We start from the raw sequence: 12262 nt of genomic DNA on the forward strand, positions 1-12262 counted from the left end.
TTTTGTGGTTTGAAGACTGCTGAAAAGCAGATTAAGCAGCATTAACTTCCTCTGGCCCGGTGTGGTTATCTTCCTAGGTGACAAGGCAAATGCAAGAACATGAGCAAGACTCTGAGCTCCGAGAGCAGATGTCTGGCTATAAACGTATGAGAAGGCAGCACCAGAAGCAACTGATGGCATTAGAGAATAAACTGAAGGCAGAGATGGACGAGCACCGCCTCAGGTTGGACAAAGATCTTGAAACGCAGCGTAACAATTTTGCTGCAGAAATGGAAAAGCTAATTAAAAAGCATCAAGCAGCCATGGAAAAAGAGGTAGGAGGTTATGGTTTATCAGACCAACCCATGTTTGTTAATTACATTGAATTGTCCACTTCCCCTCACTGGTGCAGAGATGACAGTGTGGACTCTGAGATGTCTTGTTTTCAGGAGCCAAGCAAATTGCTAATTAGAAAAAGGTTAATACATCACCTCCTTACACTAAGGGTTATGTAACTAGAGAAAAGGTATGTCCTTCACGGCAATGGGTTGTACTGAATGTTAGAATCCTGACCCCAGAAAAAACACTGAGGGTTTTCCTCTCTCTTGCCATGTCTGTGCTGTCAATAATTGCCTGCCATTGAGTGTTGTGGAGGCAGATTAGCCTGCGGAGAAATGTGCCAGCTACACTTAAATGTTCACTGTCCAGTTGTGTATGGATATGGGGGGGCTATGCTTTTAAATAATTGATAATGAAGTGGTGCTGCCTACAGCAGTTATTATAGATTTTTGTTCATCTCTGATCTCTCAGTGGAAGGCTGAGGATATAGTTTATCATAAGGTTTTGACTTTTTTAGGCAAGATTAGCTGAACAATAGTGCTGAGGGAATGTGGCACTGGAGGAGGACTCTGCTGGGTGCCTTGTTGGGATGGGGAATGAGGAGAGAGTGAGGACAAGCTCCTCTGACTTGGACTTGTCCAGAGACATGGTGAATATTGTGGTGACTACCATGAATTCTGGGTCTTGAGGCTGAAATTGGACATGAGCTATAATCCATTGGGATTCAGACTGACTTGCTGCTGGATTTGCTGTAGGCTAAAGTGATGGCCAATGAAGAGAAGAAGTTCCAACAGCATATTCAGGCCCAACAGAAAAAAGAATTGAACAGTTTCCTGGAGTCCCAGAAGAGAGAATATAAACTCCGTAAAGAGCAGCTGAAAGAGGTAATTCATCTCCAGTGAGAAATGTGTGATACAATGTGAGAGTGAAAATAAAAGTGGCACTGCACCACAGATCTTCCACAGGATTGCAGCGAGTTCTGCATTTCATGAGCAGAGTCCTGTGTGTACTATATTTGTTCCATCTCTTTGACCTTTGAGTAAGAGAATTTATTTTTTTAGTTAGTTGTTGGTAACTGTATGTTTATCTTATGAAAGTACAAACCTCTCCATTGTTTAATGCTGCTTTTTAGCCAGAAACATGCAAAGTTGGCCATCCTAAGGAATGAAAAACGTTTATGAAAGGTCATGAAGATTTTTCTCACACATTGTTGTTGCAGGTAGTGACCATTCCCTGTAGCAGTTAGTGAAGTTTCTTATCACTTAATGATATTCCTGCACAGGAGCAAGAGAACAGAGCAGTAGAGATGATCTGCATTTTTTGTAGGGAAAATACCTGTAAAGCACTATTCATTTTAATGGAGAAAGCTGTGTAATTACTTATTAGTCACTGCATTTTAGTGAAAATCAAGATCTCTGTGAAATGCAGAGAAACTATAGAATCAAACTTCCTGATTCTTTTTGTGGAGTGACTGAAACCGTAAGCACTATAAATAATTTTTTGAAAGAACCATTTAATGCTCAACCATCAACTTGTATGACACAACTTTGGAACTAGCTCTAAAGGGAAATATTCCCAAACATAGGCATTTCCCAGGAGAAAAAAAAGGCTAAAGAGCAGCAGAGCCAAGAAAGATCTAACAAAAACTACAGTAGCGTGGGCTCTTTATAATAACATAGAATCTTTTCCTAAGTGGGCAGTAGATCACAGAGCACCAAGAAACACTGATGAAATACAGAGGAGTTCTGTCTCATACTTCAGTTGAAATGTATCACAAGTCTTAATTACTGCATGGGCATCTCTAGTATGCAATTCAAGCAAGCAGAGTCTTTTACCAAAGATACTTTAAGCTATGTAGTACAAATGTGGAAACTCTGCAAGTTTTACCTGTGAACTTCTTTACGTTGTTTTTGTGTGTTGTGGCATCTCAGTGAGCAGCTCTGCCTTGATGAGTTACTGTAAAATGAGTATGTGCTCTCATCAAGCAAGACACAAAAAATTTTCTCATGTGCTTCATGTGGTTGGAGTTCTGTTTGAACAACGGGACATGAACACTTCACTTCTCTCAGTCCTTTGGCAGTCTGTAAAAATGGTTACCAGGCAGTATGGCAGTACCTCCAAGTGTTTTCGGTGGCAACCCCTCATTTTGACATTTTCAGCTGATACATAGGTCTGGAAACTGTGGACATAAACCAGTATTTTGGCCAGTGGGGGGAAAAAAGCTGTATTTGAATCTGTTCCACTGTGATTTGTCTCCTGGTATTTCCTTAGTGTTCCTTATGTGATGTGATGCATTTTGAAGAGGCTGAGATGGCACCAAACTTGAGAAGAGAGAGTAGAACATAGTTCAGTAGTTTATTAGTCAGGTCAGTCCAGTTCATGGCCAAAAATCTTAATGTAACTATTCCACAATTAATCACCTTGCGATTATCAGGAGCTGAATGAAAACCAGAGCACTCCAAAGAAGGAGAAGCAGGAGTGGCTCTCTAAGCAGAAGGAGAACATCCAGCATTTCCAGGCAGAAGAAGAGGCCAACTTACTGAGGCGTCAGAGGCAGTACTTGGAGCTGGAGTGTCGCCGCTTCAAGAGACGGATGCTCCTGGGCCGCCACAACCTGGAGCAGGACCTGGTGCGGGAGGTAAGGGAACAGGCACAGATGGGACCTGGATGCACCTCTGTGAAGTGCATCTCACCTGCAGTCCAGCTCAAATCAAACAGAAGGGTTTGTTACCACATCCAAAGTGTTGTGGTAGAACAATGGTTGGATGTTTTGCAGTGCCATCTGGTCACCCCTGTGGCATCCAATGTACAGGTTAATGCCCTATTGCAGGAGAATTGTTAGGTCCAAAAAGTCATCAGACACAACAGTTAACAGAAAATGCTTACTGTGAATCCTGTTGAGCATCTAGAACAGGAAGAAGAAAAGTGAAATGAGGAAGGAAAAATTACCGGTGGCGTTGCTGTCTGCTGCTGATAAGACCAAGAAACTCTGTGGTCTGTCCTCAGATGCCTTGGGAAGAGAAATGCCCTTGTGAACAAAGTGAAATGTCACTTTGTCAACGGAAATCCAAGTAAGTACAAAGAACCTAATAATTCCCTCTGTCCTCCTGCTAGGAGCTAAACAAAAGGCAGACACAGAAGGACCTGGAGCACGCCATGCTGCTGCGTCAGCACGAGTCCATGCAGGAGCTGGAGTTCCGCCATCTCAGCACCATCCAGAAGATGCGCTGCGAGCTGATCCGGCTCCAGCACCAGACCGAGCTCACCAACCAGCTGGAGTACAACAAGCGCCGGGAGCGGGAGCTGCGGCGCAAGCACGTCATGGAGGTCCGGCAGCAGCCCAAGAGCCTGAAGGTACTCAGTGCTGTAGGAGCTCTGCAGGTGCTCAGTGCTGTAGGAACTCTGCAGGTACTCAGTGGTGCAGGTACTCGGTGCTGTAGGAACTCTGAGGGTGCTCAGTGGTGCAGGAGCTCTGCAGGTACTTGATGGTGCAGGAGCTCTGCAGGTACTTGATGGTGCAGGAGCTCTGCAGGTACTCAGTGCTGTAGGAGCTCTGCAGGTACTCAGTGCTGTAGGAGCTCTGAAGGTGCTCAGTGGTGCAGGAGCTCTGCAGGTGCTCAGTGCTGTAGGAGCTCTGAAGGTGCTCAGTGGTGCAGGAGCTCTGCAGGTACTCAGTGCTGTAGGAGCTCTGCAGGTGCTCAGTGGTGCAGGTGCTCGGTGGTGTAGGAGCTCTGTAGGTACTCAGTGCTGTAGGAGCTCTGCAGGTACTCAGTGCTGTAGGAGCTCTGAAGGTACTAGTGGTGTAGGAATGCCAGTGGGAGCTGGTGTTAATGGAAAAGTGGTCCATGGAAGAGTGGTCCATTACAGCCCTTTTACAGTACAAGCAAGGCCAAGGTGATTTGAAGCTCATTAACTTGAAGAGCACCATAGTGGTGCTCAGCATTACAGGGTATTGCAGGAAGGCCACGGCAGCACTAGTCCCTCCTCTTCTTTGAAAAGCTCTTCTCAGCAATGTCCCTCCTTTCTGGGGTAGTTTTAAATGCATTTAATGTTCACGGTATTCTTTTTTTTCCACCTCCTACACCATTTTCTGATCCTTGTCTCTCCCATGTACAAAAATAAAATCAGTATTTCTGTAATGAAGCAGTCTCATTTAAAAACAAAACCCAAAAGCTTTTTGTTGCTGTGTGAATCAAAATGAACTTCACTCAGTCTTGGCTAACTCACCTGGTTAGTGTTTTTATATTAAAGCTGGCATGGTGGCAAGTGGGGAGGGGAAAGAGAGAGACACCAGCCAAGTGCAGTGTCCTCAGGAAGCTCCTGGCACTGACCTTTGCTGTTTGTCTCTTCTGGGTTTCTCATGCTGCCCTTGTAGCTCTGGTGGCTGACCAGAATTATAGGGCCTCTGTGATTGAGGCTTTTAGTGTTTTTGTTTAAGCCTTCACTTCATCCGAAGAAGTCCAGTGGTTTATTTTGAAGTGTCTGAGAAGGGTGTATAAGGCCTTTCACAAAGCTGCCTGGTACATTTCCTTTGAGGAGGCAGACTTCTTCTCTCCACCCAGTGTTCAGCTGTGCCAGTAACAAAACGAGTGTATGGCATACTGAGCATGGGGTTTCTTTGTTGTTCTACATTTTTCCTCCTCATGATATTCTCCATCTGACTTAGTTTTCGCCACCTGCAAGTTATCTTCTTACAGAGGAAATAACCAACTTGAAAACAGAACTTCAGAAAAGAAAGAATTATACCTGATTTGTCAATATTAGAATAATATTAAATAGTGAAAACCTGGCTTGTGAGAACAAGGGACCATCTGATCACTGTTGAGAATCTCCAAGGATATAGTGTATAAATAGCAGATGACTTCACAGGGAAGCTGTGCTGCACTCTGAGCTGAATAAAACTGAAGCAGATGTATTAGGTTGATCCTTCTGAGATTAGCATGAATGAGTTCTGCCTCCCCAAGGTGATGTGGTGCAAACACGAGTGGGCAGCATGTCCGTTCTCCTTCCCTGGCTGCTGTCAGGGCAGCAGGATCTGTGGTACTTCTGTGCTGCAGGGGCTTGGCTGCCTTCACACCTCTGCAGGCGCTGCAGCCCCTTCCCTTTTCCAGGGAGGACAGGGCTGAAGCGTTTTGCAGGGAGCATGGAAAGCTTGCACTTCGCTTTGCATGGCTGTTCTGTGATTAGTGAAGGATTTCAGGCTTGAGCTGTCAATCCTGCACCTTTGCATACAGGCAGTGCTAACAGCAGAGCCCTGGACAACCGTTGGGTTTGTAGCACAATCCCCTCTTTATCGAGGCTGTTCTCTAGCATTAACTCCTTCTCCTGCCTCTGACTAATGCAGGCAAGTATTCTTAATTGAATAGATAATTTGACCATTTGTTCAGTTTCTCTCCCCAGCAACGTTTTCCCTCAAGGGCACATTTCAGGCTTTCCCTTTGTTATTTAGTGAGGCTCTTTGTCCTAGAAGCAGGTTTTTAACGGTCAGTGTCTGTTCTATGACAGCACCAGAAGGACCCATAACTAGAATTCACCCTTCAGTGAAAACGGCTGTTATTATTTCAAGTGTGTTAATTGTGATGCAAATACCCTCTTGCTGGTATTTCACAATACTAGGTCAAAATGATCTTGTCAGAAGTCTGACTGGAAATCTTACTCCTCCCTTCTGTTTCCTGTTGTTAAAGCCTTTGGATTGGGAGCCTGTAAACAGTTTGGTGTCCAAGCAAGACCTCACAAAAAATGAGGACAAAATAGGTTGATAGTGTTTTGCTGTGACCAGGTCCCTGATGGGAATGTGTAACCTGCTGACACTTCCCTTAAGGGCAGTGAGAAACAACCTTAAAGGTTTCCTGGAAGGAAATAACTTTCTGTGAAATTTAGAAAGGTTAAAAGTGATGCATTCCTCTTCATGATACATGTTTTGATTTGAATGAAACCCATCTTTGTCCTGTTCTCTGCATCAGGTTAGCAAAGTGTTTTTGTTCTTTCATGCAGCAAAGTGTGCTTGGGCTGGGTGTGTTATTTGATCCCACTGCACCTTTTGAGGTGGCTGCAAGTGCTGTGCTTTTCACATGCCCTGCTGAGCCCTGAGTTAGTGCCAGGAGCAGGCAGTGGAGGGGCTGGTTTGGCCATGCACAGAGATCTGCCTCACTGGTTCACATCCCAGAGCTCCTCCAACGTGCTCAAACAGGAGTCTGGTCCTGTGCTCTGTGCCTCTAGTGCTTCAGGATTTGGCATGGTGCCTAACAATGGGAAGGCCCTTGTGTCTGATTTTAGTGATTTGTGTTTATTTATTTGTTTATTCTTACCATGGTGAACTTGACCATCTGTCAATTAACCATCATCACTCATCACTTCTGGGTTTTGCTTTGTGAGTAGTATCCCTGCCATAGAAAGATACAGAGAACTCCAGAATACCCTTCTTTTCAGGATCTTGAAACACTTAGTACAAGTTAAACTTCACGGGCTGCTCTGAAGGCAGGTAAAAAATAATTTCTTCAAGGTCATACAGCAAACCTGGATCCCAATACCTTTTCCAGGATTGGTGTCCGCCAACCCTATGTGCAATCACAGCTGTCTTTCTAAACAATACAGAGATGTTAGCAAGTGCAAAGGGAGGAAAACTCCATTTCCAGTAAGCCTCCAGTGGGACTGGGGAATTGTTTTGTTTGCTAGACCGACACAGTACTGCTGTTTTGTGGTGTGCATTTTATAACATCTAGTCTTTTTTGGGTTTCTTTATGAAAACCAGGCTCATAATATCAAGGGTTAGAATACATCTTATATTCATCAAACCCTCGATGGAAAAAGCATTGCTCTTTTTTCCTGTCCTTTCCCATGCACCAGATCTGCTTCTTTTCATAACATTAAGTGCTGTTCATATATATGTGCCATACAAGCACAGTAGTGTAAGTATGGTTTTTGGTGCTAATAAATATTAGTCCTGTCCCTCAAGAACTTTTCTTGAAAAGCAACACCCAGGACTGGATTCAGTCCAGTGACAAATGTGAGGCTCTTTGTGCAGAGACAGCTGTATTTAGGCTGGAGCTTTGTTATAAAAGTGTCTGTATTCTAATTGTTTTGCACAGTAGCAGTGTCAAAGCAGCTGCAGCAATAGTCATTGCCTCTTGTGTATTTTGCTTCCCTCCTTGCACTGTAGATGTTAATATACATTTGTGGATTCTTGAACTCATATCCTTAATGTAATCCTAAATATCCATTTGAATGGATATTTCGCTCATTTGAAACATGCTGGTTTTTTCTTTGTGTCCCCTCCATCTTTCCAGTCAAAAGAACTACAGATAAAGAAGCAGTTTCAGGATACATGCAAGATCCAAACCAGACAGTACAAAGCACTGAGAAACCATCTGCTGGAGACCACGCCAAAGAGTGAACATAAAGCTGTCCTCAAACGGCTCAAGGAGGAGCAGACCCGGAAGCTGGCTATCCTGGCTGAGCAGTATGATCACAGCATTAATGAAATGCTCTCTACACAAGCTGTGAGTCGCCTCCAAGGGACCCAGGGTTCCTCAGCCAAAGAGGGATGTTTGCATTTTAACCGCTCTGTATCCTGACAGCAGGCTTTCTGCTTCCTTGCTGCACACGCCATTCCCTGCACAGTCCTTCCTCTGTGTTTAGAAAGCAGAGTTCAAACCCAGAGGAAAGACCTACCACCCCCTCCAGGCAGGCTGAAGCTGAAGCTGCTGTTGTAGAGATGCAAAGTGATGCATCTGTGTGACCAGTGGACTGCTTTTGCATGAAATGTGGCAACATAAACATCCCTGTTAGAGCATCATTACATAGCATGCACCTGGCTATCTTAACTCATTTAGATTTTGATTTGTTGATGCTACCAACCCAAGCATGTGCCACCGTGGAAGATGCTCACTGAGTCATGGAGGAGTCCACAGTTTTGACTGTAAATCTGAGGTCAAAGTGTAGTAAAAGTTCTGTGATTCCTTCTTTAAGAGATTCCTTTAAGGAATGACCATATGAGCAATGCTTCAAATCCTTGCTACAGCTTAATGTGCACTTTTCTTTGCAATTCTTGCATATTGCATCCTGCTCACATCACTTTGTACACAAATTTAACACTGTGAGGCAGGGTAGCTGGCTTCATTTATGATGGGAAGATTAAAAGTTCACTATCGTGTTGCTTTTAGGTTTATTTCATTATATCCTTCTGCCCAAAGTCCTGCATTGGCAGGGCTCTGGACTTAAGTCTCCTGGGTAGAGGTAATTGGTTAATCCAGTTGAATAGAGCAAGAGAGCTTCTCTTTGCCTCTAGCAAAAGGAGAGCTGAGGATGTTTGCACCTCCAGCAGTCTGGTCTCTGCAGTGTGGATCGTGGTTCCTGAGGCGCCACTGCTCATCAGCATCACTTGCATCAGTGCTGTGGGCTCACTGTCACCAGTCTTTGTCACTATAGATCCTCTGTTCAGCCAAGCCAAGTACAATAGAGACCAATTGTATTGCTAAGAAAACAATGTCCCAGCCCGTTCTCCCCCTCCCCTCGGTCCTCCCCTGGAGTGTCAGCAGTGGTTACCCCATGGTGAAACGTCTCTATTGTCTGTCTTTCCCAGCTGCGTTTGGATGAGGCACAGGAAGCAGAGTGCCAGGTTTTGAAGATGCAGCTGCAGCAAGAATTGGAGCTGCTGAACGCATATCAGAGTAAAATCAAGATGCAGGCAGAAGCCCAGCATGATCGGGAGCTGCGTGATCTTGAGCAGAGGGTGTCCCTCCGCCGGGCCCTCCTGGAGCAGAAGGTAAAGTGGGCATGTGAGCATCCTAAGCACACTCCATATTTCAGATCTTAAATTCCATGTATCAGTGAAAGATAAACTGCTCTTACTTTGCTGTATATAGTAGCACAGATCATTTGGGTGTTTGTCTCTCTGGGGTTGAAAGCTCAGTGACACACAGACTAAACTTTCTGCCAGCTTGGGCCTCCTGTATGAGCAGCTTCTGGCTGGGATAGAGCTGCCTGAAGTGTGCCAGAGGGGGATGTGCCTCTCTGGGCAGAAGGGGGAGAGAACTGTACTGTCTGCCTCTGAGCTGGAGATTGGCTGTCCTGGCCTCTCACAGAGCAGACAGTAACAACATAAGGCTGGGGGCTGCAGTGTCCCTATGAAATTGTGTCTTATGAGCAAACTCAAGTAGTCGAAGCTACAGCTGTGGTGCATCTGCTGGTCCCCAGATCTCAGCTTTAGTTGGCTATGTGTATTCAGGTGCTTCTTGTTGAAGTTTGCTTCAGCTGCAATGCTAGATGTGTGTGCAGAATTGTGAGTGGCCTACACAGACCAAGGGAAAGGAAATGCACCAAAAACTGGTGAGAGGAAATAAACTGTCAGCCTTCCTCCTGCAGTTGTTTTCCCTTTGGATTTGCCCTATAGATGTCAGCCATTGCCATTCATACAACATTTCCCAATTTTGTTCATCAGTGTGTAATAAATTAGGGTGATTACTCTGTGGCCTCGAGGTTCTTTACACTGAAATTCTTCCAGGGGGTAATGGATGGATGCTGGGATAGTCCACAGAGCACTGCTCCACCTCACGGCCAGGCAAGGGAGCATCCCCAAGGAGGCAGCACAGTCCTGTTGGGCTTTGGTCTCTGCAAGGAGGCAATTGCTCTCAGAAAGTAGATGAATTTGTGAAAGCAGAGTTCCTGTGTGTCATTCATGTGCAGTAGCTGTCTTTAGACACCACTGCTAGTTATTTTGGTCGCAGCTCCCATTACAGCCTGTCACGAGCATGGATTTATCTAGAGGTGCATTGCCCTCTGGTGGCATGAGCAGCTCGGGGAGGAAGTGCCACAGTGAGCCAGTGCTCCCTGCTCTGTGGGAGCAGCAGATATTGCAGATAGTGTTAGAAGCTGCAGTGAGACCAGCCACTCAAAGAAACCTACATCAACCAATAATGTTGTGGCATCTTACATTGTGTACCAGGATTGAAGTCTCTGTGCATGGAGAACCCCTGTGCAGGATTTGGCATCAGTAAAGGGGATAGGAAGCTTAGCAATACTATTTCACAGGGAGAAAAACAGATAAAAATATCACCTAACATGATTTTCTGTATGTTTGTGTCCCTATATTGCCTTAGAATAGCAAAAAAAATTGATGGTGCTTCAGCTTTCCTAGGTTCCTGTAGCAATATGTGCAGTTTTGGCACATGAAAATCACAGGTCATGCACCAGCAGTGAGACCTTGGTGGGGTTCCAATCACTTGGCAGTGACTCAAGGGCAAACACGTGGGTCCAGAGGCAGACACATCATTGTTTTGCAGGGGTATTTTTTGGGAGGAGAGGTGATGTTCTGTTTTTGTAAGAACTAAGAGTTGTGAGTTTTCTGGTGTGGGTCCCTCAGCGATGTCACCTGGTGTTTGCTGGCATGTTCTAACTGAAGCTGGCAGCCAGAGAAAGGGCAGGTATGTGCACAAGATGAATGTCTGCATTTATATGCACAAATAAATGTGTAGCCTGTGGCAAAGTCAGTCCCTGGTGTTCAGTAATAAACCAGATTCCAGAAGTTAGTGTATGCATAGAAATCTGCTTCCTTTTCAGCAGGCTGCCCTTTACTTCTGGTGGTGCCCATCACCATAACTCACCAGAGCCTGTGTGTCATGCCCAACCCTGGAGTAAGGAGGGAGTAGCCAAACCCCATTGATGTGAAATGTTGTTTGTATTGCACCAGCATGAGCATGTCCCAAGAGTGTCTTTAAGAGAGTTCAGATTTAGTCATTTCCTTCCCACATGCCTCAGACACTTATTTTCAGAGTGGTTTGGGTGATGTCACTTTAACAAAGTGTCAGGCCTTTCAGTGAAGTTCAGTTGCACCAAGTCCTGTGTGTTACACTGTCACTGAGACTGAAAATGGTGATGTGCTGAAGACATTGAGAAAGGAGGATTCTACTTAGATAGCAGGACAGGAAAAAACAAGGAGAGCATTTTAAAGAGCTAATGTTAGGGAAGGCACCTTCTTCCTCCACTGCCTTTGTGGCTTTCAGCAGGAATAGTGAGCAGGGCTGCTCAGTGCACAGCCTGTCACTCACCTAGAGTAACAGGCAAGTGGAGAAGGAGTTTCTGAAAGCCCCAAATGGCTCAGGAGATGACTCATGCTGGAGCAGATTGTTTCCTCAATTCCAGATGAAATTGCTTTGCATATTCCCTGACTCAGGCAGGAGAGTGCTTACAAGTACAAGGCTCTGCCTGGTGCCTTCAGCACAGACCCAGATAACACCTCTTGGCCATGTTGCTGCTGACAGCAGGGAGATGCCAGTGAGCTGTGCTGTAAGTCTTGGCTCCTGCTTTTTCCCCATTTGGTCTTTTTCACTGAGGCCAAAAGAAGCTTTTTCAGTGCTGGCAAGAAGATAATGGGTTTTGGTTCTCCACCTGACTGCAAAGATTTCAATAAGAAAGGCTTTCATCCCTGTCTGATGGGTGTCAGGAGGCCATAGTCCTGTGTTTTCAGTACTTATAGTGCTGATCCCAGTGCCTCTACCAAAGTAGTCTTGGAAACCAGTTTGGAACAGTCTTATGGGGGAAAAATTGGACTTGCCAGCTTGCATATGATGTAGCTAATAATCTGCCACACAACTCAAACAGCACTGCCTGCGTCCTTCAGCCACACACCCTCGAAAAAGTATCAGGGCAGTGAAATATGAGAAAACCAAATTAGGAAAGGGCTAGATAGGAGGTGATAAATACATGAGCTAAGAAAATCTGGCCAGTGAACATTAGAGAGGAAGCTGAATGTGGGCTTGTGCATTGAATCCTAGAGAAAACAGCAGTCATCATGATAATCATCATTAGATTCAGCTACAGACACTGAAGGTCACCATGAGCTGTGTTGGCAGGCTGTACCTGAAGGTGCTTTCCCAGTAGGCATCTATGGGAGCTGAAGACTTTGCTGTATCTCAGAAGATTAACCTGTGTCAAGCTGCTGTTATCA

The 12262-nt window shown here is 45.1% G+C and overlaps 1 protein-coding gene across 1 annotated transcript in view; it reads left to right on the forward strand.

Moving 5' to 3' along the window:
* TAOK1 (TAO kinase 1) overlaps positions 1 to 12262 on the forward strand; it is a 69379-nt gene that overhangs the window by 47664 nt on the left and 9453 nt on the right. The window contains exons 14-19 of the mRNA XM_039720517.1: positions 78 to 314; positions 1074 to 1202; positions 2753 to 2956; positions 3433 to 3672; positions 7605 to 7817; positions 8900 to 9082. Coding sequence (XP_039576451.1) covers positions 78 to 314; positions 1074 to 1202; positions 2753 to 2956; positions 3433 to 3672; positions 7605 to 7817; positions 8900 to 9082 — 1206 coding nt within the window. The remainder of the gene's footprint in view (positions 1 to 77; positions 315 to 1073; positions 1203 to 2752; positions 2957 to 3432; positions 3673 to 7604; positions 7818 to 8899; positions 9083 to 12262) is intronic.

Source organism: Passer montanus, unplaced genomic scaffold (assembly GCF_014805655.1).
Source record: "Passer montanus isolate IOZ18808 unplaced genomic scaffold, ASM1480565v1 scaffold44, whole genome shotgun sequence".
Taxonomy (NCBI): Eukaryota; Metazoa; Chordata; class Aves; order Passeriformes; family Passeridae; genus Passer; species Passer montanus.